The 27108-nt window shown below is 42.6% G+C and overlaps 1 protein-coding gene across 4 annotated transcripts in view; it reads right to left on the bottom strand.

The window, feature by feature from the left end:
- CENPF (centromere protein F) overlaps positions 1–27108 on the bottom strand; it is a 40828-nt gene that overhangs the window by 6589 nt on the left and 7131 nt on the right. For 3 of the 4 annotated variants that reach the window (XM_077339191.1, XM_077339198.1, XM_077339208.1), the window contains 10 exons: positions 26307–26589; positions 25227–25429; positions 24164–24289; positions 21267–21365; positions 20139–20261; positions 18211–18346; positions 11844–14989; positions 8380–10536; positions 3270–3432; positions 2076–2312 (listed from right to left, as the gene is read on the bottom strand). In XM_077339191.1, coding sequence (XP_077195306.1) covers positions 2076–2312; positions 3270–3432; positions 8380–10536; positions 11844–14989; positions 18211–18346; positions 20139–20261; positions 21267–21365; positions 24164–24289; positions 25227–25429; positions 26307–26589 — 6673 coding nt within the window. The remainder of the gene's footprint in view (positions 1–2075; positions 2313–3269; positions 3433–8379; positions 10537–11843; positions 14990–18210; positions 18347–20138; positions 20262–21266; positions 21366–24163; positions 24290–25226; positions 25430–26306; positions 26590–27108) is intronic. The other variant, XM_077339218.1, reaches the window with a different exon arrangement.

Here is a 27108-nt window from a genome sequence, read left to right as displayed (position 1 = left end):
AAATAAGGGGAAATCAATAGGGATTTGGCCCTATTTGAACATTATACTTCTATATGAATAGCTAGAGATATAAGCTTAGAAGAAGTGTATGGCTTTAGAAGTGTCTGGATGGCTCAGGCAGAGTTGTCTGAAACTCAACCCCTCCAAGAAGGAAGTCCTGTGCCTGGGCAGAAGGGGGCAGGACCAGGAAGCATGTCTCTCCTGCCTGGACAGGGTGCAGCTTACACCTGTACCTACGGACAGGAATGTGGGGGTGATCTTTGATGCCTTCCTGTCTAAGGAAGCATTTTTCCATCTTCTCTGAGCTAAGCTACTAGCATCCTACCTGTCCTCAGAACACTTGGCCACAGTGAACTATGCAACAATCGCTTCTAGATTAGACTTCTGTAACTCACTCTATGTGGGTATCCCCTTGTCTCTGATCCAAAAATTACAATTGGTGCTAAATGTGGCTGCAAGGGTCCTCTTGGAAGGCCCATGTCCAGCCTATGCCGAGACAGCAGCATTGGTTACCGGTTGGCTTCTGGATCAAGTTCAAGGTTCTGGTCTTAACCTTTAAGGCTATACGTGGCCTGTCCTACATATCTGAGGGACTGCTTATATCCTTATGCTCCCTTCGCTTCTGTGGGTCTGAATCTGCTGGTGGTCCCAGGTCCCCAGGAAGTTCGCCTGGCCTTGACCAGGGCCAGGGCCTTTTCGGTCCTGGCCACTACCTGGTGGAATAAGCTCCCAGAAGAGCTGAGGGCCCTGATGGATTTTTCTGGGTTCTGCAGGGCCTGTAAAATGGAGCTCTTCTATCAGGCATTTGGTTGAGGCCAGGGTAGTAAGATTTGGTCCCTCCATCTGTAACCGCAGCAGGCTTTGTAGGTGTGCCCCCCTAGGCTAACCATCACTTATGAACGTCTACCAGGGTAATGGTGAATGCTAGTGGAAGGGTTGAGGGTGGGTAGGGGGGGGAAGATTGTTGGTTACTGCCATCATTTCGGATGTACTGTGGGTTTTATTGGGTCCTATGCTTTTAAGTCTATGTTTTTATGTAAACTGCCACGAGCTGGTTGGGCTGAGAGTGGCGGTCTATAAGCAAAATAACAAATAAATAATGATTTTATGCTCACCATGTGAACTGCAAGTCATTCCTTTAAGACTACTAAAAGAATTAACCAGTATTCTCCAAAACTGAAACTATTCCTAGTGACAGATGAGCATCCTTGAGATTCATCCAAAACTATCTGCATTCTTGCAGGCATTTATAAAACACTGAAAAATGCTAATTTATAGAGGATGTTGACAAAACGTATACCTGTGTGAAAGCTCACATGCATAGACTTTCCAGAAACCCTACTTTGTGGAAGGGAAGGAGTACTCGACCAAAGTGGATGATTCTTTTAAACACAGAGTAGGGTCTTCCCTACAAACTCTTCTTCCCAGGTTTTCACAACATGACTTCCTTTTAGAGATTATAAGAATAGTTCTGTTTTTGGCTGCCAAAGTTGAATCAGAAGGCCATTAATCATCAATATATCCAATTCTCAACAGGGCCCCATCTGTGGATACTTAAATCTGGACAACTGAGCCATTAACAGACAATACAAATATTCCTGCAAAGCCAAGAATAACCCTTGAGTTTGCTGGAAAAAATTGAAATTTAAGACAGCTAAAGAGCGGGGATTAAACCCTCACAAAAGAATGGCAGCGGTTACCAGATAACTTGATGCCACATAGCTTGCCTGTGGTTAGATGCAGCTTCCATACAGCTTGTACAATGGGCAGTGACTACCTCACAGTGGTCTCCTGAGTAACTTGCTACTGCTAGACTTTTGAAACTTAGTCAGAATTTTTCCCACTAGAATCTGGGGGACCCAGGTTCAAATCCCCAATCTGCCATGGAATCTTGCAGGGTGACCTTGGGCCAGTCCCACTGTCTCAACCTAATCTATATTGTGTCTGTCTTTCTAATGTTTCCAGAAAAAAGTTTCTCTCAAAGGTGACTATTTCTTTGCTTCCCCCTCTGTTTTCTATGCATCTTTGTACCTTAGTAACATTTTTGAATGTTATATTTTCCATAAACAACTTACCCTTAGGTAATGTTGTGCTTCCATGACTTTGCCAAAGACCACTGACAGCAGCACTGGATGATGACTGCTTGAGCTGAATGTTCAGGAGAGAGATCTGTGTTCTTAGCATCTCATTTTCTTCTTCAAGTTTGTGGTGATCAATGAGCACAGTACAATATTTCTCCAAGTGCTCTTCTGCTTCTCTGGTTTTCTCTTCAACAGATTCCCTCAGTCCTTCCAGCTCAAGCACTATTTCTTCTGAAGCAACAAGAAGAATTGTGTGGTTAATAAGAATGCAGTTAACAATCCATCATAATCTACATATTTTCCTTTCTGAATATTAACTCAACCGAACAAGCTTCTTTAGGATAACAACGACAATGCCTTTTCCCATAACTTTATTCTTCTTTTTCAAAATAACAACAGGGAAAAGGATTTAGTATGCAATTGCCAGAGAACGTGTGGTCTAACACTTGTGGATAAGGGTTTGTGCCCTTGCCAAAACTTTTAACAATCTCATCATGAGGAAGCTTGGTCCCTCTCCAATTACTTCTGCCTTTCTCTGACCAATGACAGCTGATGAAGTGCTGGGAGGAGTTAGCAGGAGGAGCCCTTAAGTCCCTTAGAAAGTGACCAAGAGCAAAAGGAAGTGACAGTTTGAGCCAGTGAATGAGAAAAGAGTAATCTGAAGCTGGCTGAAAGGAAGATGTATGACATATAGATTTGGAAGCACAAATCAAGTTAGGAATCGAAAATTCAAGACATTATATCTATTTACCTGAATCACACTAATATTGTTTTAAACCTTCAATAACCTTTTCTGGTTAACCCTGCTGACTGTCTACTATCTCAGGGAAGGGACACACACAAACCTGCCAGGCCTTGGGCTGTATACACATCTGACTAAATGGTGGCAGTGTGAGATCGAAGCAGTGTTTGGATCACAGCCCCAATAGATCTGTGAAGTATCTGTGTGATAGGTTGTTGACAAGAGGACTGGGCGACCCTGTTTGGAAGTGCCTCTCAAAATAACAGGAAAGCTGGTGTGTAAAAGGTTCAGGGCTCTCTGTACATTAAAGAGAGTGACGTCAGATGCTGAACTAAAACTGCCTAATCTGCCTGTAACCCTGAAATATGTGAAAACTGATCCCCTCCAACCTATTTCTGACTCCACCCCTCCAATAAGTTAACAAATAAGACAAAAACTGTACATACTTGGATCTGGTCTGTTCAGCTGAATCTCAAGTTCATGAATCTGTTTCACCATTTCTTCTCTTTCCTGCTTTAACATTCTACAGTATCTCATCCATTGTAGAAATTTAGGATACAGAGCGTTTTCTCCATTTTTGAGCTGCTCTAATAGCTTATGCCCTCCTGACTGCAAAATAAAAAGCACTTGTTATTACTGCAGCAAAAACGTCTCGTACAATCAAATGCAAAATGAAATAGCTGCTGATTTGAGTGGCCCTCTGCACACACAACCTTAAACAGCTAAGCAACTTGCAGTGACACTTACAACAGGACTGAAGGGCTGGCCCCTCTTAACTTGCCATTGTTGAGTTGTAGGGTGCTTGCTGTAGTGCAGACCAAGTGTGTGTGAATGTTTGTATGCGTGTGTGGTTTTTTGATCAGTTCTTCTGAAGCCACCTGTTTGGTAAGCACTGTAGGAATACAATGAGAAGCACAGTTCACATATAAAGCTGGTTCTCCAACCAGTCCTCTGTGCAGGGGAGACATTTTGTCTCAATCTACAGGCCTACTTCTGCCTGCAGTGTTTCCAAAGTGACAGAGATGTGAACTTGAATACAGTCAAGTATAATCACTGATTGGTTGAAGGGTGAGCAATCAAAATGAGTACTAGCAGCGGTACTGCTTAGCACTACAGCAATTGAATGAAAACAGCAAGTGACTGAAGAATTTATTCTTGACCCTGTCACTTTAAAAACATTTAGAACTCATTCTCCAAGGAGTTTCACAGAAGACATAGCGAATCCTCAAAGGCACCTGATTTCTAAAAGATTCTATTACAGTTCCATCTTTTCCTGAAAAAACTCTTGGAAATAAAAACTTCCAAACATTTTGAGTAATACAATATTTTCTGGAAGAGCCAATAAATAATATATTTTTGAAAATTAAGATTTCTGTAACTTAAATATCTAGACTGAATAAAATGAAGTATAAAATAATATGAATGAAACGAACTTGATAACAGAAGTCTGCTTTTTCAACCTGTCATTCTGTATGTTATATTTTTACTTGACATGCATGGTTTGTAGGGGGTTACTGGAGCCTAATTTGAGTCTCTATGATTCCAGGAGGGAGGGAGTCTGAAGACTCTACTTTGGAATCAGCCCCTCCCCTCTGTGTGCATGTATACAGTTTAACCATTCTTCTGTTCCTCTCTCCTGCAGTGATTGCTTTTATTATTGTAAAGTCAACTTGAAGAAATCTACATGTAAATAATGATTAAACTCAGTGTCATCTTTCATAAATACGTGTGCTGTATATATGTATTCATCATCCACTTTGAAGAAACTGCAGACTCTGCTACACTAAAGAAAGTAGAATATCCTGCATCTGGTGAGTGCTGGGATATTACCCCTAAAGAATTGACAGGCTATCCCATTTCTGACATGGTTTCTCCTCCATATCATACTAATAACCCTGGTCTAGAAATCATTCAGACTGCTATGGGGAGTAGAGGGTGGGGGGAACATGATGTACAGGCAGAAATTCTTTATCCCAAGGAAGCATTAGTCTGGATCCAACTCTCTATGAAGTGAGTGACACTAAAACTTATAGGCTCAAGCTCACCCTATGAACTCTATGGCTAAGTAGAGACCCCAGTGGTAGTGTTACACCACACTGGGTCTTTTGTTCTTTCTCATCATCATCAGTATATCTAATTCTCAAATAGTCAAATCTATGGCTATTTAAAGCCACTTGGTGCAACGAATAAACAAGACAGAATTTTATACAAATCTGAAAACATTTTACGTTGCAGAAAAAGTTAAAAAAAATACATAGGGAGTTAACCCCCCCGGCCCGGCCCAATAATGGAAGCTGCACCTGTACCCTTAAGAAACAGATGCCTTGAGTAGCCATTGCTAGGCTACCATACAGTCCTCAAGCCTTGGCTTTTGTCAGTATAAGGCACGGGATGAGGCATGGTGCTTGGTCGCCATCTTCTGTGGAGTTTGGGAAATGGGGAAACGTTGGGGAAAAGGAAAACAAGGTACCCACTGCAGGTTCTTGCGGATTCCCTAATTGTTTTCTATTTTCTATAGATCTGTTTAAGCATTATCTCCACTTTTTATTGATTTGAAGAAAAGAGCTATTTTTATACCCCACTTTTCACTATTGAAGTGGTTTACAAATACTTTTCCCTTCCTCTCCCCACAGAGACCCTGTGAGGTAGTGGGAGCTGAGAGAGCTCTAACAGAACTGCTCTGCAAGAACTGTAAAAGAACTGTGACTGACCCAAGGTCATCCAGTTGGCTGCATGTGGAAGAGTGGGGTATCAAACCAGTTCTCCAGCTTAAAGGCTGTTGTTCTTAACCGCCAAAAAACGTTATTTAGACCCAGAAGCTATTGGTCATTTATGAAAAATATATTAAAATTTACAATACAAATAATACAAATAAACAATAAAGACACTATTATCGACCATAATCTGAGGGGGAAATGCTCAACCTAAAACTCTTTGTTGTGGCTTTTCAACTTTAGAAAACGAAGCACAAAGGAACTAATCATGTGTGAGAATCATTTTGGCCTCCAGTCTGCTTTCTGCTGACCAATAGCCCCAAAACCATTTGGATCCACTTCCAGGGTACTTTCTGACTTTCATGTTGCCCCAACATGGAGCTGCCCATAACTACCAGAGTTCTATTAAGTTAAGCAACTTATATATTCCAGAAAGATGCTTCCATACATTTGCCCTCACTTGGCCCCAGCTGCTTAAAAAAGAGGCCCAACCCCTGAAAAAATCTTCTTTGCATTCTGTTCTGTATAGCAGGGGTCCCCAACCCCCGGTCTGCGGCCCGGTACCGGGCCGCAAAGGCCATCGGAGCGGGCTGACAGCGGCCGCGCCTGCCTCCCCCCCTGCAGCGAGAGGGGGGGGGAAAGAGGCCAGCACGGCAGCCGGCGCGGCAGTGACGCTAACGCGCACGCGCGGAACTCAACGGAGATGAGAGCGGAGGTTTGGACAAGCCACGTCAGCCCTTTTCGCCCCAAGGCTGTCACATCCAACATCTTTCCTCACTTTGCCTCAGACCGCTGACACAGCTGGCAGGTGACTGGTGAGTTCTCCCTCCCACCTCCCTTCAGCCCTGCTGTGAAGGAGCCTCTGATAGCCCCTGACTGAGGGGAGGGACGGGTTTCTAAGAGCAATGCAGAGGAGTCTGTGGGGGTACTTGTACTTTCCTTTGTGGGGGGAGCTTTCCCCTTCTGCCAAACAGTCGGCTGATAGGGAGGCCACAGAAAAGCCCCTTCTCACTTAAAATACTGCCCTGGCCGGCCTTGCTGCTAGAGGGAAGAAACAGCCAAGCCATGTGAATTTCTTCTTTGTGACTCTGCAGATTTGAGACTTACTTCACAGTGTTATTCTGCAGATGAAAATGGATTCTTTTGTAGAGGTTATTTTGTCTCCTGTTTCATTTGGACAACCCTGTGCAGTAGGCCTCAAGCCTTTCAACTCAACAACAATTTGTGTGGGAGGCCTTAAATGTTTCTTCTCCACAACAACCCTGTCCAAAGTAGCCCTTTCTGCCTGGGGAGCTGATCTTTATACTCTGCAAATGAGCTGCAATTCCAGGAGCTCTCCAGGCCCCACCTGGAGGATGGCTACTCCTGGGTTGGAAATATTCCTGGAGGTTTGGAGGTGGGACTTCAAAATTGTACAATGCTTTAGAGTCTGGCCTTCAAAGTAGCCATTTTTGCCTGCAGAACTGATCATTATAACCTAGAAATGAGCAGCGATCTAGATACTATGGTAGAGGTTTGCAGACTGCAGTTGGAAGGAAGTGAAGCAGGTGTGTGTCCCTCCTGGGCTATTGCCAACCCTTGCCAGCAACTGTTTGTGTTCTGGGGCACAGACAGACAGACCAGCATCAGTGAGTCTGGAAAGTGCAGGAAGATCTAAATAAAGAATATTCACAGCCTGAAACTGTAAATAGTGAACAAGTAAATGGCTGGAAAGTCATGGGAACTGAAGTGACTTTTTTCAAGCTTCCCCTAGTAAATAAAAAACCAGTATTAAAAATCAAACTAAGGTCAAGACTGCTGTGCAAAGAGACCTCTTCTTAGGGTTGCCAGCTTCCAAGTGAGGCTCTCTACTCTACCCCAACTCGCTCACAGGTAGTCTGCTATGGGGAGAGGAAGGGAAGGCGACTGGAAACTGCTTTGAGAAACCTGAGGCCTGCTGGGTGACTGCGGCCCATTCCCAGTTCTCTCAGACCTCTCACAGCCTCACTTCACAGGTTGTCTATTGTGGGAAGACAAAGGGAAAAGCTGTTTGTAAATCACTTTGAGACTCCTTTGGGTAGTAAACAACAGGGTACAAAAATCCAGTTCTTCTTCTTCTAACGAGCAGCCATGAAAGAAGCATGTGGGCATATAACATTTTATCAACAGTGAAAAAATGGAGACAGAAGGAGCAGGGTGGACACCTGCATACTGTGACTACCCCATGTGGATTAAGGCAGGGGGACATTTCAGTGTCTGGCCTAATTCATACAAGAAGAGAAATGACGCAGAACCGGTAGGAATTGGTTGCCATGTAATCTCCCCCTAAGAAGAGTCTCCAGTCTGATTTTCCCTTCACATATCTGATGACATGGCTCTGGAAAGCTCATCTGTAACCACTATGCCACAATTCCCAAAGGTCAGTCCTCTCCCATATTCAACGAACATTCCAAACCACAGGTTCTTGACACCCATCTCTCTATACCCATGCCCTCATTTGCCAACTCACCACCACAACCTCCCACACAACATACACATTCAACCTCAAGCCCTTACAGACTGGACAACTCCTCCCCTTTCCCACTGCCAAGCTCTAGCACTCATTGTATTCCTGGATACAACGGGCTTTGCCCCTAGTTGTAACATATTTCCAGTAGAGTTTACTTTGAACTATGTCACCAATTGTTTTAGCCTTGCAACTTATACATAGTTAAAATGTAACAGATCTCTTCTCTACAGTCCATATAGTTATTCTAATCACTCCTAACTTTCCCTCAAAACTCCCCCTCCCCTCAAAACACCTGTCAAGTTCATACAGTGCTGTTAACCTCCAAGATATTCTATCCCTTCTGTACAACATTACCATTTCAGATGCTGAGTTTTCCTGTTCCTCCTCAGAACCCTCACAAGAGGCTTGTGGATCATCAGGGGGAAGTTGCAACGCTTCCCTTCTTGGCAGCTGCTCAAGGAAGGAATCATTTTCATCCAGCTGCCGTCTGATTTCCTGGAGTTCTCGAATGAGGGCTCCCATCAATTCTTCTGCTTCAGAATGTTTGCATTTTGCTTGCTGCAGGTGATAAGCCAACTGTGTGTTGTCATGTTTGAAAGAAGTTATTTCACTCATCAGCTCCTGCTGTTTTGCCTCATACATTTCTTGCTTGCTCTGAGAAACCTCCATTTCTTCTCTGGCCCGTCTAAGCTCGGACTGCATTGTCCTCAGTGCATTTTCATATTCACTCTTCATTTGTACTTCTTTTTCTTCCAACTGCTTTACAAACACAGAATTACTGCGTTCCAAGTGAGATGCCCTTTCCTGTGCTTCTACCAGCTCTCTCTCTAGCTGGTCTTTCTCAGACTTTAAGGCATTCACTTCAGCTTCCAGCTCCCCAAAATTCACATGCATCTTTCCCAGCTCTGTTTCTGCAAATTCCTTCTCTTCCTTGGCGACTTCTGCCTGAAGAATCGCATCTTCCAAATTCTCTTCCGACAGATGCAATTCCCTTTCAAGGGTTTCGATTTTGTCGACCAGAGAGTCGGCTTTTCGTGCGCTCTCTTTCAGTTTTTCAGTGAGGCGACATCTTTTCTTTTCATCAGATTCTATTTTAATTTTGAGCTTCTCAATGCCATGCCGCAGCTGAGCCACTTCTTCCTGTGCAGAATTTAGTCTAGCTGAAAGCTCACCTTTTTCTATAAGCGAGCCTTCCAGAGATTTGGAGATCTTGGAGATTTCTGTCTGAGAGTCATTTAAGTGGGCTTGTAAAGTTTCATATTCCCTAAGGACTGCTTCTTTTTCTTCACTCAGATGTTCTACCTGGCTTTGGGCTGTCTCTTTTTCGAACATCAGATCGCTTGCAATTTTTTCCAAATTCTGCAACTGCAGCATCAGGCAATCCTTTTCTGCCGATAGCTGAGCAATAGAATCTTTTGCCGTTTGAAGCAATTTTGTGTGGGTCTGTACTTCACTTTCCAATACTCTGATAAATTCAGAAGAATCCGTATGACTGGTCTCCAGATCTTTTATTCTCCCCTGCAACTTTTGGCACACGTGGTTCAGTTCTTCTTTATCCTTCGACAAAGCACTCAAATCTTGACTAAATTGGTTTCTTTCAGCTGTGATCATATGAAGCTGTTCCTGAAGACCAAAAATGGTTTTCAGTTTATTTTCATTTTCTTTTTCCAACTGCTCTTTCTTTGACTGAAGCTCTTCAATATCTGCCTCCATAGATAGAGCATGACTCTCAATATTCTCTCTCTCTGCTTTTATCCTCCTCAGCTCATTTTCAGCTTCAAGAAGCTTCTCGTTCCAGTCTGATTTGGTCATTTCTAAATCTTCTAGAGCCTCTCTTGTATCACACAGCCTAACCTTGTATATTTCCAGATCAGATTTTGCCTTGTTCAGTTCTATTTCCAGACTCAGAAAGTTATAAGATAACTGTTGATTACCAAAAGTAACAGATTCAAGGGTCTGGCTTAACCCTTGTTTTTCGTTTTCAAGTTCCTTAACTGTTTTCTCCAATTCATCACAAGAAGCCCTCTTCACAACTAGCTCTTTAGCTTGTGCATCCATCCTTGAGGTTAAGTTTTGGATTTCCATTACCAAAGTATCAAAGGCCTTGTTGCTTTCAGCCATACCATGGGACAGCTTAGGCTTCAGAGTGTAAGTCTTATTTATCTGTAGTGGAGAGATTTCATTAATCTTGTGATTTTCATGGATGTTTGCAGGAATTGTATTTCTATTGTGACAATCAGGAATTATCAGAGCAGGTCTGTGTGAGGGGCTTGTGAAGTTATCTGACATCCTTCTGGATTCTCTAACTGAGGTCTCAAAGCATTCTTCTGCAAATTTGACTCCAATGACCATTTCGTAATCAGGCCTCTTGTCTTCTGTTCTGTTGGCTTCATACTTCGTTTCCTTTTCTACACCAAGCAAAGCTTCAGATGTCACACTTTCACTGGTCAAGTCATACATTTCCAGTGGACTCAAGGGATTGCTTGTTTGTTCAGCCGGAAATTGCGCTTTCTAAAAATCAATTAAAATATGACTCATTCTTATGAAGTTACTTTAACATTATACATTGTTAAAATTTGCAGCAGAAACATATAATGGGACAATTGAATATTAGTTGAGTTTGTCTGAAACTGCTGTGTGAACTGGCTGATATGTTCGGTCTAGAATATATAAGTGATACTGTCATGATTGTTAGGTTAGATTAGCAACCATGTGGGGGCGGGCATGGTTAAAATGGAAAGAGTCACCAGCTTAATCCATATGCAACTTTTAGGAATGGCTTTTGGTAGATTTAATACATGGAAGAACCTATAGCTCAAATGCTAGTATTTGGGTCACTAGATTTTAAAAAATGTAGTTAAAAATTGCAATCATTAAATCCAATCTACTTTCCCTAATAAACCACGTAGCAAATTATCACATTTGAAGAGACTGAAATCCCATACAGAGCTACACTAGTCTGTTCATTTATTGCAAAGGGCAACTCTTTACAGTCAGAATATTACATTCTAATATATTCCTTCCTGGTGATTGCCTGGAGATAATATTCCCTGTAGGATGTGCTGAGGATACAGACACTGTATCGGTATTCTTAAAATGTTTCTGCTGCATCTCCTATGTTAACAGCTCAGTCAAGTAGACCACTGTAAGCTGTTACACAAATTGGGAGCATTTCATAATGCATGAATCAGTCCACAGCAGCAATCCATATACAGCTTTTAGTAGATTTAATACATGGAAGAACCCTAGAACACAATAGATGCGAGCATTTATTAGTCTTTGCATACTTCACGCACTCTTTTGCTGTTAGAAGTGGCTCCTTTTGTGTCGGATCAAACAATCTAAGCTGTGACTGAAGTTAAAAGGATTGACTTTAAATAGATTAAAGGCCATCAACTCAACTTTTTTGAGCGTAAACTAATGAGTGATTTTAGATGTTCAGTCAGATAGAAACACTAATTCCAACAAGGCATACAAAATAATCTTTCCAACAAAGTTAGTATTTCTTATCCCTTTGGCTAAGGGTTTTTTTTAACATTAAACAGAGGGTAATCTCTCAATTTTGTAAAAACAGTTTCAAGCCAAAACATGAACCAAGTACCTTTTTCAAATCACATGGCGCCATTCCAAAGGACCACATGGCATGGAGAACTCCGTGAATCAGAGGGAGCTTCTTTCTCTGAAGCAGCATTTTCTGCCACTAAATAAACTGCTATCATTGCCACGCCCCCACACAGTGAAGCCCCTGTTTACTCCATGCACCTGGAGGCCCTTTCAGTCATACGTTCACATGTTATGAAGCTAACTGACATACTTACATGTTCAGTGCCAACACAAATTGGTGGCGAGGAACTTGAATTCATGTCTTGAGACTGGCACCTTGGTTCTTCCAATACTTGAGGCAAGAGCTCAGAGTCATTCCGCTTAGCTGGCAGCTGAGACACCACCTCCAGGATCACATGATGCAGTTTTTGCTGCCACTCCTCATTGTCCAGTATATGTTGCTGTCTGAGGCAATCCACTTCCTCCCTTGCTGAAAGGAGCAGCTGCTGAATCTTCTGTAGCTCTTCCTCTTCCAGATTTTTATTGCCTTCAAAAGATTCTTCAAGCCTCTTGAAGGACTTGTCATAGGTCTCACATAACATGAGACGTCCAATTTTATTTTTCAGACTGAAATTTTTAGTCACAGTATGTCCCTGCTTGATGGTGTGGACCACCATGTCACCATCATGCAGCTCTGTAAAGGAATGGTGATGGTAAGGAGTACTTTCTAGTTCACTTTGTTTGCTATTGTTGTTGTGTTTCGTTATTTCATTTGGAGGTACATCATGATCACTGTCAAAATAAGATTCTGTGAGACTTGCCGTACTGCTAGGATGGGAAGAACATAGGCAAAATGTCCCATCCACCAGAAACTCTTTATCAATATGACCAGGAGTCAACTGTGTTATGAATGAAATGTTATCACCTTGGTTGAGACTTGCTGATAATGCAGTGTTTTCCTTCCTGAGCATTTCAATACTGCACTGCAACTCTGATAATTTGGAAACCATATTCATATTCTGCTCATGCAAACATTTGTACTGATTTTTCACTGACAAGATTTTTTCCTTTAATCCATCAAAGTGTGCTTTAATTGCTTCATTAGTGAATTTTAAATCCTCATAGTTGAGTCCAGTGCAACATTCCAAATCCTCAAAGTTAATTTTCTCAAAATCAAATTGTGCTTCCATTACGTTCTGGTCCAATCCATCAGAGAAAGCAGCATGCTCTTTTTTTACCACGTTAATTTTGTTCCTCAGTTCTTCAACCATAGTGTCTGTGCCTGTGACACATTCCCATTGTGAATCCTTCAGCTGTGATGCTAATGTTAACTTTTCAGTTTGCAGGTGTTCACACATTTTCTCCAACTCATTTAGCTTGCTCATTGTCATGTGAAGGGAGGATACTAATTGGACATAATCATTTTGGCTGGGCATCGTATCATGAGGAACTGACAAACACTTGGCATCTATTTGATGGTTAAAGTTGTCCTTGGTAACGGCATTGAAAACAGCTGGTGACTGGCCATTCCCATCCCCATGCTCTGAAGTACAGATTTCCAATTCTTTTAGGGCTTGGATTTCTTGCTTTAGCCCCTCTTTTTCCCTTTCACTTTCTTCAATTTTTGTTTCCATTGTCCTCAGAGCCATGTCCAGGAGCTTGACCTGGTCAGCATAGTTTTCTACAGAGACCTCTTTATCCTCAAGGTCCATCTGAAGGAGCTCAAGCTTTACTTGATATTTATCTAGTTCATCTTCTTTTTCTTTCACAGATATTCTCAGCTGTTCCAACAAAGCCTTATTTAAAGAAGGGCCACCTCTTGGGTGTTTGTTCCTTATTTTAATCTCTTCTATCAATTGCCTATTCTCTTGCAGCAAGGTATTATAATGTTGTTGAGTCGTTTTTTGTCCTGGTCCTTTTGGTTCTAAACTATCCGGCTCAGATGACAGAAAATTTTGGACAGGAACCACCTCAGCCTCTTCAAGAATCACCTGCATTTTTTCAAGCTGCCTCAGCAAAATGTTGTTTTTTTCCTCCAAGGACAAGAGCTGACATTGAAATTCCTCATGTTCGTTCATGAGTTGTTTCTCTCGGTATTCAAATTCAGCCTTTTCTTCTTCAAAGTGACACCCACATGCCCTTAAAGAGCATTCTAAGTTGCTGTTTGCTTCCAGCAATGTGCATTTCCTTTCCAACCCTTCTTGAGCTTGTAAAAGGAATGTGCTCTTCTCTCTATGCCTCTCTGAAAGGTTTTCATCTTGGTCCTTCAAATTATTGGAAAGGTGCAGATTTGTTTCCATTAAGGATAAATGTTTTTGCTCTGAAGTATCAATAGCACTTTGAAGGAAGACATTTTTGTCCTTAAGACCTTCCATTTCTTTTTCACTTAACGATCTTGCAGCAGATAAATCTGGCTTTGCGTAGCTTGCTGTTTGAGGCATAATTTTTAGCTGCTGTACTGAATCCTCAAGCATCTCATTGCTGGTATTTAAATCTTGAATCTCTGCTCCTTGCCTCTTAGACTCTATGATCAAAAGCTGCAACTGCTTCTCTTTCTCTTCAAGGGCAGCTAAAGCTTTGGCGACCAAGTCCTCTTTTTCAGAAAGAGCCACTTGCAACTTACTGAGATGCTCTTCAGATTCCCTCGCAAAACCTTCATGCTTCAGCTCTGCTTCAGCCAATTTTCTTTCTATTTCATCTCTGACTTGTATTAATTCTTCAAGTTGTTTTTTAGAGGAAGTGTTCAATTGCACATGGGAAGCTAATGAAGTTTCAAGTGAGGAAATACATTTTTCCTTTTCTACTGCTTCATTTGCTGCCGACTGTAGCATTTCTTGCAGGATATTCACCTGTTTGGACAACTCAGCTAGTTTCAGGGAATTATTTTGACTCTCTTTCTGATATTTTTCTTCAGCAGTGACTGTTTTTTGCTGAAGCTCACAGAACGCTATCCTTTGTGCCTCTAGCTCAGTACTTCTTTCTTCAGCCACACATTTGAGCTTTTTAATCTCCCTGCTTAGGTGTTCATTTTCAGCTTCTACAATTGTTACTCTATCATTACTTTTAATCTGTTCCATCATTAAAGCATTTTCTAAGCTGCACGTTTTGCTCATCAGCCCCTCTTTTTCTGAACGGAACTGGCCTAGGAGTTGTTCGTTTTCTGTTTTCTGTAGGGAAAGAATCTCTACTTCTTTTTTAAGACTTTCACATTCAGCAAGGATATTCTCCAAACTTTCCAGATCCTCCAGTTTTCTGCTGAGTTTTTCAATGGTGTTTTCTTTTTGGTGCAGAGACTGCTGGAGAGAATCGCGTTGTTTTTCCAGGTGAGAAACATCACACTGCATCTTCTCTAGAGATTCGTCTTGCTTGTTCAAGTTGTCTTTAAGAACTTGCAACTCTCTTTCCAAAGACCACTTTTGACCTGAAAGTAAAGTGATTAAAAGCGAAACACATGTTTAATTGAATAAAATTAACTCATAAAGTTCTACTCAAGTGTAAGCTTTCATGTGCATGCACATCTCCTCATACAATGAAACAGAAATCATCAGAGTACATATATGAGGAGAGAGTAAATTAGCATTAAATTAGCCATGAAGGTATCCAACAAATATGTAGCAATATATGTACTCCGATGATTTCCATTTCATTGCCTCTGAGAAAATGTGCATGCACATGAAAGCTCAAACCTTGAATAAAACTTTGAGGTGCCGCTAGACTCAATTTTTTTCTGCTACTTTCGACCAACATGGCTATTCATTTAAATGAATAAAATCACGTCACTTTCGCTGGACACTGCTAGTTTATTTTCCATCTACTACTCTCTAAAAGAACTACCTTAACATCTCAAAATGATCTCAGTATCTCAGGCCATTCCAATAATATCAATACGCTGAATTAGGAAGAGGGGTCAAAGCAGCGGATGAAACAGTAGCATTGCTGGTTTCAGTACATCTTCCGTAGCTCCCCCTTCCCAGCCTAGACAATACAGAAAACTTTAAAACAAGCTGGGCTTGATAAATTAATGATAAGCTTCAAAAAAGCAGGACAGAACTAAAAAGACATAAAACAGAATCGCCTGGATCTGCAGGAGACGTCACAAAAGATGCTGGTACAGTACACATTTTCCCAGCCTTTCTTTTTCCCAAGCTGCCTAGTTAGCCCTGTAACTCTTCTCAGAGGATTGAGAGAGCTTTGTAAACATAATGAACTGCAGGGCAGGTGCTCCAGTTCCAACAGGAAAGGTATAAAAACTCCTCTTCCATATGTGGCTGATATTAGCTATTTGAAAAGCAGATGTTTTACAATCATCAGAGTACCATTCCACAGCTAAGTTAAATTTGTCTACTTGGATACCTGATGCTGAAATCTGGAATAGCGTTGCTGTATAATGTAAAAAGCTAAGGCCTAGGTGGGCAGAGAGTGGGCAGGGCCTCACCTTCCGATTGGTCCAAAGATCAGACTGGCCCCAACCCCCGGACTTTTGACCAATAGGGAGGCAACACAGCCTGTCCCCCAACCTGGCCAGTTTGCCCCTAGCTGCTCACAGGGATACAGTAAGTGGGCTGGGGGGTGGCCTCCTTTCCCCCTTAGGCTGGGAAGCCTTCACACGACCTCACAGAGGTGGCATGAGGGCTTCCCGGCCCAACTCCCAGCCCAATGGATGCTGTTGATGAGGTTCTGTAGCCTCCTGTTTCATCTGCACAACAACCCTCTGCAGTAGTCCTTAAGTGTTTCAACTCCACAACAACCTGTGTGGGAGACCTTAAATGTTTCTCCTCCACAACTCTGTCCAAACTCCAAAGCAGCCCTTTCTGCCTGGGAAGCTAATCTTTATAGTCTGCAGATAAGCTGTAATTCCAGGAGCTCTCCAGGCCCCACCTGGAAGTTGGCTCCTGCTGGGTTGGAAATATTCCTGGAGGTTTGGATGTGAGACTTCAAAATGATATAATGCCTCAGAGTCTGGCATTCAAAGTAGCCATTTTTGCCTGCAGAGGTGATCATTATAATCTAGAGATGCGCAGCAATCTAGAGACGATGGTAGAAGCTCGCAGACTGTGGTTGGGAGGGAGTGGTGCGGGTGTGTCTCTTCAGGCTATGGGCTTTGGCCAGCCCCTACCAGCAATTGTTTGTATTTTGGGCCGCAGACAGACCAGCATCAGTCCTGCAAGTCTGGAAAGTGCAGGAAGATCTGAATAAAGAATATTTACAAGAGTATAAGAAGGACAGTCTAATAATTAAACCAAACAGAGAGAAACAGGACTATCCAATGGCAATACAATAAATACATTCATAAAAGAAAGAAAAGTGTCCTTTTTTGTAGTTTTCCTTATTTCTTTATTCTGTAGGACTTCTGTCAAAACAGAATCCAGGTAATATCTGTTTTCAGTGGGAACGTGTCAATAAAGACCAGTATCCCCATACCTATGTGAGCCTGTGGCCATTATTATTATTATTATTATTATTATTATTATTATTATTATTATTATTATTATTATTATTATAATATATAAGGACTTGTAACTGATTAAAGAATATTTACAGCATGAACTGTAAATATTGAACAAGTAAATGGCTGGAAAGACATGGGAACTGATTGACTTTTTTCAAGCTTGGCCTAGTAAATAAAAAAAATAGTATTTGCCAGGAAGGATCTATGAACTCAAAGGCATAAGTGGCCCAGAATTTCAAGTGGAGTTAGCTTTACAGGAGACAGTAGGACTTTGAGGAAACTAGGTGATCCACTTTTATTAGGCAACCACTTGGCCTTGTGGACAACAACAGGGACCGCAGTTGCCAGCAGTAGGCCTCAGGCTTCAGAAGGGCAGACATCACCAGCGAAGCAACCAAGGGGTGTCTGGGACAACATACATTCCTTTTGAAGGGATGCATGTGAGGGGAGAGAGCTTTCCCTTCAGCCTATCTTCCTGGAGATGAGCTATACTTCTAAGGAATTCTCAGGCCCCACCCTCAAGGCTGGCATCCATAAACCTCAGTGGGATACAATGCTACAGAATTACCCCTCCCAAGCAGCCATTTTTGCCTGGAGACCTGAGGTTTATAGTCTGGAGATGAGCAGCAAGTCCAGGAGATCTCCAGGCCCCACGTGGAGATTGGCTGTCCCTGGTCTGAACATTTTATCAACCATAAAAAAAAATGGAGACAAAGGAGCAGGGTATACTGTGACTACCCCATGTGTATTATGGCAGGGGGACATTTCTTTGTCTGTGCCCTAATTCACACAAGGGAAATGACGTTGAACGCAGAACTGGGGGGAATTGGTTGCCATGTAATCTTCCCCTAAGAAGAGTCTCCAGTCTGATTTTCCCTTCACATATCTGAGGACATGGCTCTGGAAAGCTCATCTGTAACCACTATGCCACAATTCCCAAAGGTCAGTCCTCTCCCACATTCAATGAACATTCAAACCACAGGTTGTCCAAACCCATGCCCTCATTTGTCACCATGCCACCACAACCTCCCACACAATACACATATTCAACCCCATGCCCTTACAGACTGGACAACCCCTCCCCTTACTATTCCCACTGCCAAATTCTAGCACCCATTGTATTCCTGGATACAATGAGCTTTGCCCATAGTGAGATATAAAGTGGTAATGAAACATAACGAACATACACTCACTTTTCATTTCTTCAGCAAGGCTTTGACTTTGCTGCAAAATCTGTTTGGCTGTATGAAGATCTTCTTTCAACTGGCAAATTTCTTGGGACTGCTGACCAGATTTACAGCTGAGGAAATTGTTTTGCTGCTTTACTTCCTAAGGCATGGAAGATTCACCAACACACAGTCAAGGAAAAGGCTACCAATGAACCGTCTTTTTATGAGATCTCATCTTTTTATGAGATTTGTGCCAGGCTTTTGGTTGAGGCAGAGTTAAGGGGAGATCTTGGGCCCCTTCTCTGATACACTCCAATAATTTCATTTCATTTATTTATTTGGATTTGTAAAAATGTAAAAGTGCAAAATTTATATGTACCCTGGGAGGTGGTACATATGGGGGAGGGGGTTAGGGATGATTTATTGTTGATTTTGTTTTGTTAATTTACTTCTTTGTGGATGTTTTAATTCTGTATTATTCTTACATCTGTTGTGAGCTGCCGTGAGCTGACTGGGTCAAGAGCAGCAGCACATAAATAAATATTAATAATAATAAGGGATGATAATTAAAAGCCTTCTAAGCAGCACAGAGGGCAGGAATTTCCACATTTCCCGAAAGCGATGGTCTGCTGTCTCCATTACAATGCGTCTTTGGATGGGGTGAGGGGGGCACAAAGATTGCTTGGACGTAAGCTACGTGTACACAATAGTCCTGTGCTTTCTTACCTACTAGGGAGGACTGTTAGAGGACAGCATCAGAATGCCATCACACTGGCAAACATACAGCTGACAGATAGAGCACTTGAGACAGCTGTCGAGCAGCATATGCTGAGGACACCTCTAACCTATAAGGAATTATGCCAGGGAGAGGCTTTTGTGGGGCAAAAACCGTTAGAAAACCACCAACCACCAAACGGCTCTTTTAGAGCTCAGCAGCAATGGAGAGATGCCGCCAAAGGTCTCTGCCTGAATCGTGGTTAGAACTCGCAAGCATTTCAATGACCAGCTTTCTGCAGAGTGCAGGAATTCTGGGGAATCAAAAGGCAAAGGAGACCTCCTTCATATCTACATGTTGCTCCCATAGTTTTGCATGAATGCCAAAATGCTTTAAAAAAAAAGTGGGGGGACCAACCCGCTCATTTTAAACGCTCTCTCTCTGTGGAAAATACTTTTTTAAAAAATGGCCCGCACGTGCACACACCACCCATGCCTGAGCCACTAGGAGAACAGATGGCCCTGGCAGGACTCTGTTGGTCTTGAGCCCTCAATCATCCATCTAGTTACTACTAGCAGATGGGGACCAGCGTGCCAAAGCCAAATTTAAGAGAAGGGACAACCAGGATGGGAAGCAGAAGCTGAATATTTGCTGGCAAGGCAGGTTCTGTATTTCCAGCTATTTAAGCAAATCAGCCCGAGAGCAAGATTAAACTTGTTGTTGCTTCTGTTCGTCTTCCCCCAACCCTTCCAGCCATTGTGTGTGTGTGTGTGAGAGAGAGAGAGAGGGAGAGAGAGTGTGTGTAAAGGGTGAAGTGAGGAGAGAAGAAAGTAAACTGCTGTGCCAATATTCCCCAAAAGCACCCAGATTAGGAAGATGATTGTTTTCTGGAAATTTGAGACACACGGCATATGACCATCCTGGAGTTAAAGAAGAAGAAGAGTTGGTTCTTATATGCCGCTTTTCCCTACCCGAAGGAGGCTCAAAGCGGCTGACAGTCGCCTTCCCATTCCTCTCCCCACAACAGACACCCTGTGGGGTGAGTGAGGCTGAGAGAGTCCTGATATCACTGCTTGGTCAGAACAGTTTTATCAGTGCCGTGGCGAGCCCAAGGTCACCCAGCTGGCTGCATGTGGGGGAGCGCAGAATCGAACCTGGCATGCCAAATTAGAAGTCCACACTCCTAACCACTACACCAAACTGACTCTTCTTAACATGGTTTGAAGCACATGCAAACCTCAAGGTTTCTTCTCAGCTCATTTCCCTTCAACCGCATTGTTTCCATTGCTTCGTCTGCCACTTTCAATTTCAGTGTGAAGTCACTGGCATTTTTTTCTAGTCGCTCTTTCTCCAATCCTATCTGTAAGGAAAAGATAGCAGGCTTCAGTTATGGCTTCAGGTCATCAGAAATGATGCGGCAGTTTTAATGTTGCACCTGGATGTTAACAAAACAGAACTTCATGTTTTAATTATGCACAACTAGTCCTTCGCCCTTCATGATTATTGTCCAGGCTGTTGCTTAAATTAATCAAGATGGGAAACACATCTCCAGTGATAGATTGTGCAAGCACTGTTTCCACAAAATGCACAAACATGATCTGAGAAGCATAGGACCAAAGTCATACAGACAACCCACATCGGCTACTTCAACCTCGGACCCATGTACATTATACAGAAATGAATTCCCTCTACATACAGTGCAAAATTTATATAGCCCTGGCCCATCTAATCTGTTGTTTCCTCACTAAACTTCACATTAATTTGCTCATGAATGTCACACCAGCCCAAGAGACAGCACAAGGCGTGGCGGCAGGAGCAAAAGGACCAAACCAACACAATCCTAACTCCCAACCCAGCGCAGGCGCCATACAGCAGCTATAGTCTAACACATCTCTAAGCATCAGTAAAGTCGTCTGTGACTTATGAATACTGCTATTAGTGCTGCAGACCAAATTCATCCATGCTCCTGACCATAAAGCTCGCCACGATTGTATAACATCAGGTGAGTTCCGCAAAGAGGTGTTAATTCGTGACTGTTATTTAGTTCTGTCTGTTTTTCTCCACATTTCATGTACTCAGGGAGTCCTGATTCCTGCAGAACCTCTGATGAGCAAATGCAGGTTCCGCCTGAGCCAGGCCTCCCCCAACAACTTCCACTGAAGTGATATGCCTGAGCGTGGGTGTATGTGTATGTAGCTCTTCCCCAACACTGAAGAGAACAGAAAGGCCTAAAGAGATGAGAGCTCTGTTTACAGCTTGTTCAAGATTGCTGAATGTTTCCCGTATTCTGTGCAATTAAGCGCATAATGCTTCAGTCTCTTTCCTCACCAGCTGTGTTTGTGTATTTCATATGCAAAATGCCTACTTTCTCAAGGTCCACTTGAAGACGGCTATAGTTGTTCTTGGCTTGATGAAGCTCCTCTTGTAGCTTAGTTCTCACTTGATCCAGCTGGCAAGACAGTTCCTAGAATAATGGTGGTGGAAAGGGGGTGGGGTGGGATTATATACCAGAAGAAGATGTTAAACCATCATATACTTAGGGTCCTTGGGGGGGGGGGAGATGGGGGGGGGAATGAAAGAACTTTACCAATTATTTACTCTGCAGACCTGTGTACCAGGGTGACAATCTAAAAATTTTAGGTGAGGGGAAATAATCCATATACAGTATAGTCAATGAGGTCTATGGCCAAAGAACGATGACATTAGCTCATAAGCCTAATGGTTTGTTTTTGGACAGCAGCTCTTCCAGGGTAGTTATCAGCTTACCAATGGAAACCTGAGGAACTATCAAAATCTTGGGAGGCCACTTTATTTTGCTGGTCTAGGGCCCTTTAACTAATACTGGCTTATTGTCGGGGTTTAGTAGGTCTTCTGAACCAGATCCACATATACAAGTTAATCATAGAGTTGGAAGGGACATACTGGGTCATCTAGTCCAACCCCCTGCACTATGCAGGACACTCACAACCCTATCACCCATCCACTGTAACCTGCCACAGCATAAAGAATAAGTAAGAGAGCTCTTAAACACATTGGGTAAATATCTAATGAATGAGAACTTGTGGGGGAGGGGGACAGAAATATTAGGAAGATAGTGAATGGGGAGAAAATCCTGGGAAATTAAAAAGTGCACTTGGAAATTCCTGCTCTCAAAGCCTTTATGTTCTAACCAAAATATAATTCTATAGAAAAGCCACCGTAATGTTAGTTGGTACCCATTTCTGAGACCCACTCCCTTAAAATAACGTGAAGGGCTTGCTTCTGTCATTGCAGAACAATACATGTGCAGCATGAAGCGATCCTCTGGATTTCAGCCTCATTTCTTCAGAATCTAATTACAGCAATTAATCCCCCAAACACTGAAAATATTCTCTGGTCCCAAATTTGCTTTGAAATTTTTATTTGCAAAATTTATACCATGCCTTTCTGCCCAATCAAGGCCACCCAGATGGTTAATAATTAAAACAAAACGTGATAAAAAAATCCATCATAAAACTAATTGGAGCCAAAAATAAAAGACATGCATACGAAACAGAGACAACGTTCAAAACACAATGCAGGAAAGATGGGTCATTGAAGGAATGCCAGATGAAACAAAAGAACCCTTGTCCACTGGTGGAAGACATAGAAAGGGGATAAATGAATATCCTATGATTTGTTGCCACCCATCTCTCCAGTTGCCACCCATCTAACCTCAAAGTAGGGACATTCGAATGTCCTCAAAAGCGGCTGGGTAGGTTCATATAGGAGTAGGTGGTCCTTAAATGTGGTTGGTCCCAAACCATACAGGGCTTTAAAATGGAAAATCAGCAACTTGAACTGTGTCCCAAATCAAAATGGAAGCCAGTATAAACAGGCCCAACCTGGAGATATATAGTCCCAGTGACCCAGACCACTCATTATACTGGCTGCAGCATTCTGCACCAGTGGAAGTTTCCAAGCACTTTTCAAGGACAGACTCACTCTGAGCACATTGCAGTAACCTAATGTAGCTGTGACTAGGGCAAGCACCCCAGTGGCCAACTTGATGTAGTGGGTTAAGAGCAATGGATTTTAATCTGGAGAGCTGGATTTGATTCCCCAGTCCTCCACATGCAGTCAACAAAGTGACCTTGGACTAGTCACATTCCTGCTAGGGCTGTTCTCACAGACCAGTTCTGTCAGAGCTTTTTCAGCCCCACCTACCTCACATTGTCCCCCTTCAAGGATCGCTGCCTTGTTGTGGCAAGGGGGCTTGCGTAGTTCAGTGAAGCTATGAGCTATGCCGTGCAGGGCCACCCAAGACGGACAGGTCATAGCTGAGAGCTCTGACAAAAGGTGATCCACTGGAGAAGGAAATGGCAAACCACTCCAGTATCTTTGCCATGAAAACTCTATGGACAGTTCCAATAGGCATAAGGCCTGGAGGATCATTGTCCATGGGGTCGCGATGGGTCGGACACGACTTCGCACATAACAACAACAACAACCTCACATTGTATGAAGAGGAAGGGAAGACAATTGTAAGCCACTTTGAAACTCCTTCAGGTAGTGAAAAGTAGAATATAAAACCCAACTCTTCTTCATTTTTTCTGCCCAGGAAAGGTCACAGCTAGCTATCCAACCCCTGAACACCTCTTCCTACTGCCTATCCAGCACTCTAAGCCTGAGTCCACCATCACACCCAAGTTATTGCCAAGCTCCTTTAAGGGGACTGCAATTCTATCCAGAAGAGGAGACAGCTCAAATCCCAGGCCAATCCTTCCGATCACCCAGTACCACTTCTCTTTGTTTTGGTATTAAGCTTCAGTCTGTTATCCAGCATACATCCAGAAACTGCCTCCAGGAAATGGTTCAGGGTTTCTAGTCTCTTTTGTGATCAACGGAAAGCACAAGATGCAGCCAAGTGTCAGCTACGTCTTCAGATTTACTTATCCAGTGCTTTCATACAGACATCAAAAAGCATGGGTGATAAGAGATGATGTTTCAGGATCTTGTAGTCTAAACAATGAAGCGACATCCACCCAGGACCACTTTCCAAAACAAACCTTCCAGGTTAGGTCCAGAAATCACTGCAAAACAGTGCATCCCAGTCCCAATTTCCTCTGAACCTATACAATTCACATTAAAGCTCTGGTCTCAAATAGTGAATCATACTAACCTTAAACTAAGACCCAACAAAGGTCCAGTATGGATGCAACAGGCCCAAGTATTTGCTCCGCTTTACCCACATAAAACCTCTCCCTTTTTCTTGGTAGCATTAACCTTGATGCTGTGCCTTACCGCTTGATATTCTTTTTCCTTCTCTTTTATCTTCTGTTCTAAAGAGCGCCGGACACTTTCAGAGTTCTGTCGCTGACAGTTCAGCTCCTCAGAAAGCCTCTTTATCTTTTCCTCAGCTGCAACAAGCTGCAAAAAACATATTGAAAAATCCTATGAGCTAGAAACATTATGCATATTTGTGAACCAGTTTAGACTTGAGGAAGCTGGTTAACAACTAACAGTTCACCTTCTATACTGAGGACAGAAACAAAATATCGTACTGAGAAGGCAGTACATTTAAGCTAAATATTCTGAGGAAAACATGCTCTCAGTAACAGAACGACTTTGCATTGGAACAAGTTACTTGAGATGGGCTATGCAACTTTATTCCCAAGCTATGTTGAAGTAGCACTAAATGGCCAATATTTTCTTGCTGCATACGGTATCCCCCCTTTGTGATGAGGAGCGGGTTGGACCATCTTTTCAGTTAGACCAGTAGTTCTCAACCTTCCTAATGCTGCAACGCTTTAATACAGTTCCTCATGTTGTGGTGACCACCAACCATAAAATTATGCAAGTGTTCTTTCACAGAAATTAAACTGACCAATGGTGTGAAGAGCCATTGTTCATGATTGTTTTTTTCCCGGGGTTCTCAGTTCAGTTCTGCCTCTTGCCCCACCATGCTGATCTTGCTCTTTTCTGCTGCTCCAGACAGATGAACGTTCTATCTTGATCTACCCCGGCCAAGCTGCTTGCCACCCCTGTGAAAGGGTTGTTCGACCCCCAAAGGGGTCCCAACCCCCAGGTTGAGAACCACTGAGTTAGACATTTTTCAAAGTCTAGGGGCCTAGCCATACAACAGCGTCCCTTGCTGGAGGAGCCATTATTTGACAACACCTAGGAAAATGTGCCAATCTCTTTAGAATATTATGTATCCAAGTTCCTTTTTACTACACAAAAGTTGAACCTGTGGGGCCCAGTTTGCACAAGCAAGTAATCACTTCATGCAACAGTCAACATGGTGGATCTGCATGCCTGAAACTGACTGTCAATGCAATTGCATGATGGCTGCGATAACATTTACCTGAGCAGTACTTTGGTCAAGTTGCGCTGTAATTCTAGTTGCTACATTGTTACTCTTGCTGAGAGCATGGCATTTTTCTGTCAACTCCCGTCTTAGATTTCCTACTTGCAGTTGAGATTCTTGAAGTTTGGTTACGCAGGATTTCATATCACTTGTCTGAATCTGCAGATTATGCTCCAGTTCTTGAATTCTGGCTCTTAACACTGCATGTTTAACAGTACACAGTTAATACAGCAGAGCTTGCATGTACCTGAGACTTCTTCAGGATCGGGATTAATATATGTATAATTATAATAATAACCTTAATAAATGGAACATTTTGGTTTGTAAAACACACCTGCTGTGAAATTCCTCACTGACAATCTTCTCTATTCCCTCTGTTTTAAAAAATGAATCACACAGGGGATGAGACTTATTGAGGTAACATTAAGTATTTGGGATTGGCTATGAGTTCTGATATGCCACTTTCAAGTCATCTTTGCAAAAGTATGTTATACTGGCATAGCAAGAAAATTGCTGAAGTGCAAAATGGAGGGATAGGGATGGGGACAATGCAATACCCTCTGCTGTTCCTGAGGCTAAATTTCAGAAAAATGGCAGCAGGAAACCTAGAATCTTTAGAACATGTTTTCTTTGACTGCAGGCTCCACCATAATATCAGACGTGTTCTTATTAACCCCATTCTTCCTTTTTATCCTGGTTGAAGTATAAGGACCATTTTGCCAATTATATTAGCTGATGATGATGATGATCAGAAACTCATGTGGAAGGTTGTCAAGGATGGAAGGCTGGATTACCAAATTAGGAAAGAACTTTGGGAACACAGCTAGGGTTGTGTCTAATTTAATAATAGAAAGATAGACAGAAAGATAGATAGATATGAATTTTATGCATGTTTTATCAAAGGTGGTAATATTTTGCATTAAGTCCTACTGTTGTAATCTAGATTGTTTTGCATAGTCCATGTTATGCCTTATATTGTATGACTGAGTTTTTAATTGCAGTGTTGTTTTTTATTTGGTTAATGACCATAATAAATATGCTACATTATGTTATGACTGAGGACACCTTGCAAGCTACCTTGATTCTGTATTTTCATCTCATCAGTGAGTGCCAAGTCCTTGCTTTTGTCCAAGATGCTGTTGTCCAAGTCTTTCTTTGTTGATTTTCGATCTCTGTGATTAGGAGTTGACCCAAGTTCCCAAGGAAAATGCGACTCACTGCTCATAGGAGTTTCTTCACTACTGGATGGAGGGCAGCTTGGCGTTTGCTCTGGTTGCCATGAGAACACAGATGACAAAGCTTGTTGCCGAGCAATTTCTCTGCGACTCATGGTACTTTGGGGAAGCGAGGGATGCGTTTTCTTTAAAAACAAGAGAGAGAATGCTCAGCATCCTGTCTCAAACAGTTGCCAAGAGATGCCCCCCAGAACGCCTAAAAGCAGAGGCCAAAGGCCCTCCCCTCTGTCACCCCAAGCCAGAGATTTCTTGCTTCTGATTATGAAGGCTCGGTTCAGTCATCATGTCTAAGAGTGGCCAACGGACCTATGTTCCATGAATTTGTCTAGCCATCTTTTAAAGCCAAGTCATTTACTGGCCACGAGTGGTAAGGCAGCAGTCATGCAGTCTGAAAGGGGGGGGGGGAGTTAGATCCCAGCAGCCGGCTCAGGGTTGACTCAGCCTTTCATCCTTCCGAGGTTGGTAAAATGAGTACCCAGCTTGCTGCTGGGGGATAAATGGTAATGACTGGGGAAGGCACTGGCAAAACACCCCGTATTGAGTCTGCCATGAAAATGCTAGAGGGTCAGGCATGACTCAAAGGGTCAGGCATGACCCCAAGGGTCAGGCATGACTCTGTACGAGCTTTTAGGCAGAGCCCTGCA

The sequence above is a fragment of the Paroedura picta genome, chromosome 1 (genome assembly GCF_049243985.1).
Source record: "Paroedura picta isolate Pp20150507F chromosome 1, Ppicta_v3.0, whole genome shotgun sequence".
NCBI classification, from domain to species: domain Eukaryota; kingdom Metazoa; phylum Chordata; class Lepidosauria; order Squamata; family Gekkonidae; genus Paroedura; species Paroedura picta.
Note: the sequence above shows the minus strand (reverse complement) of the source record. Positions and strands in the feature narration are given on the sequence as shown.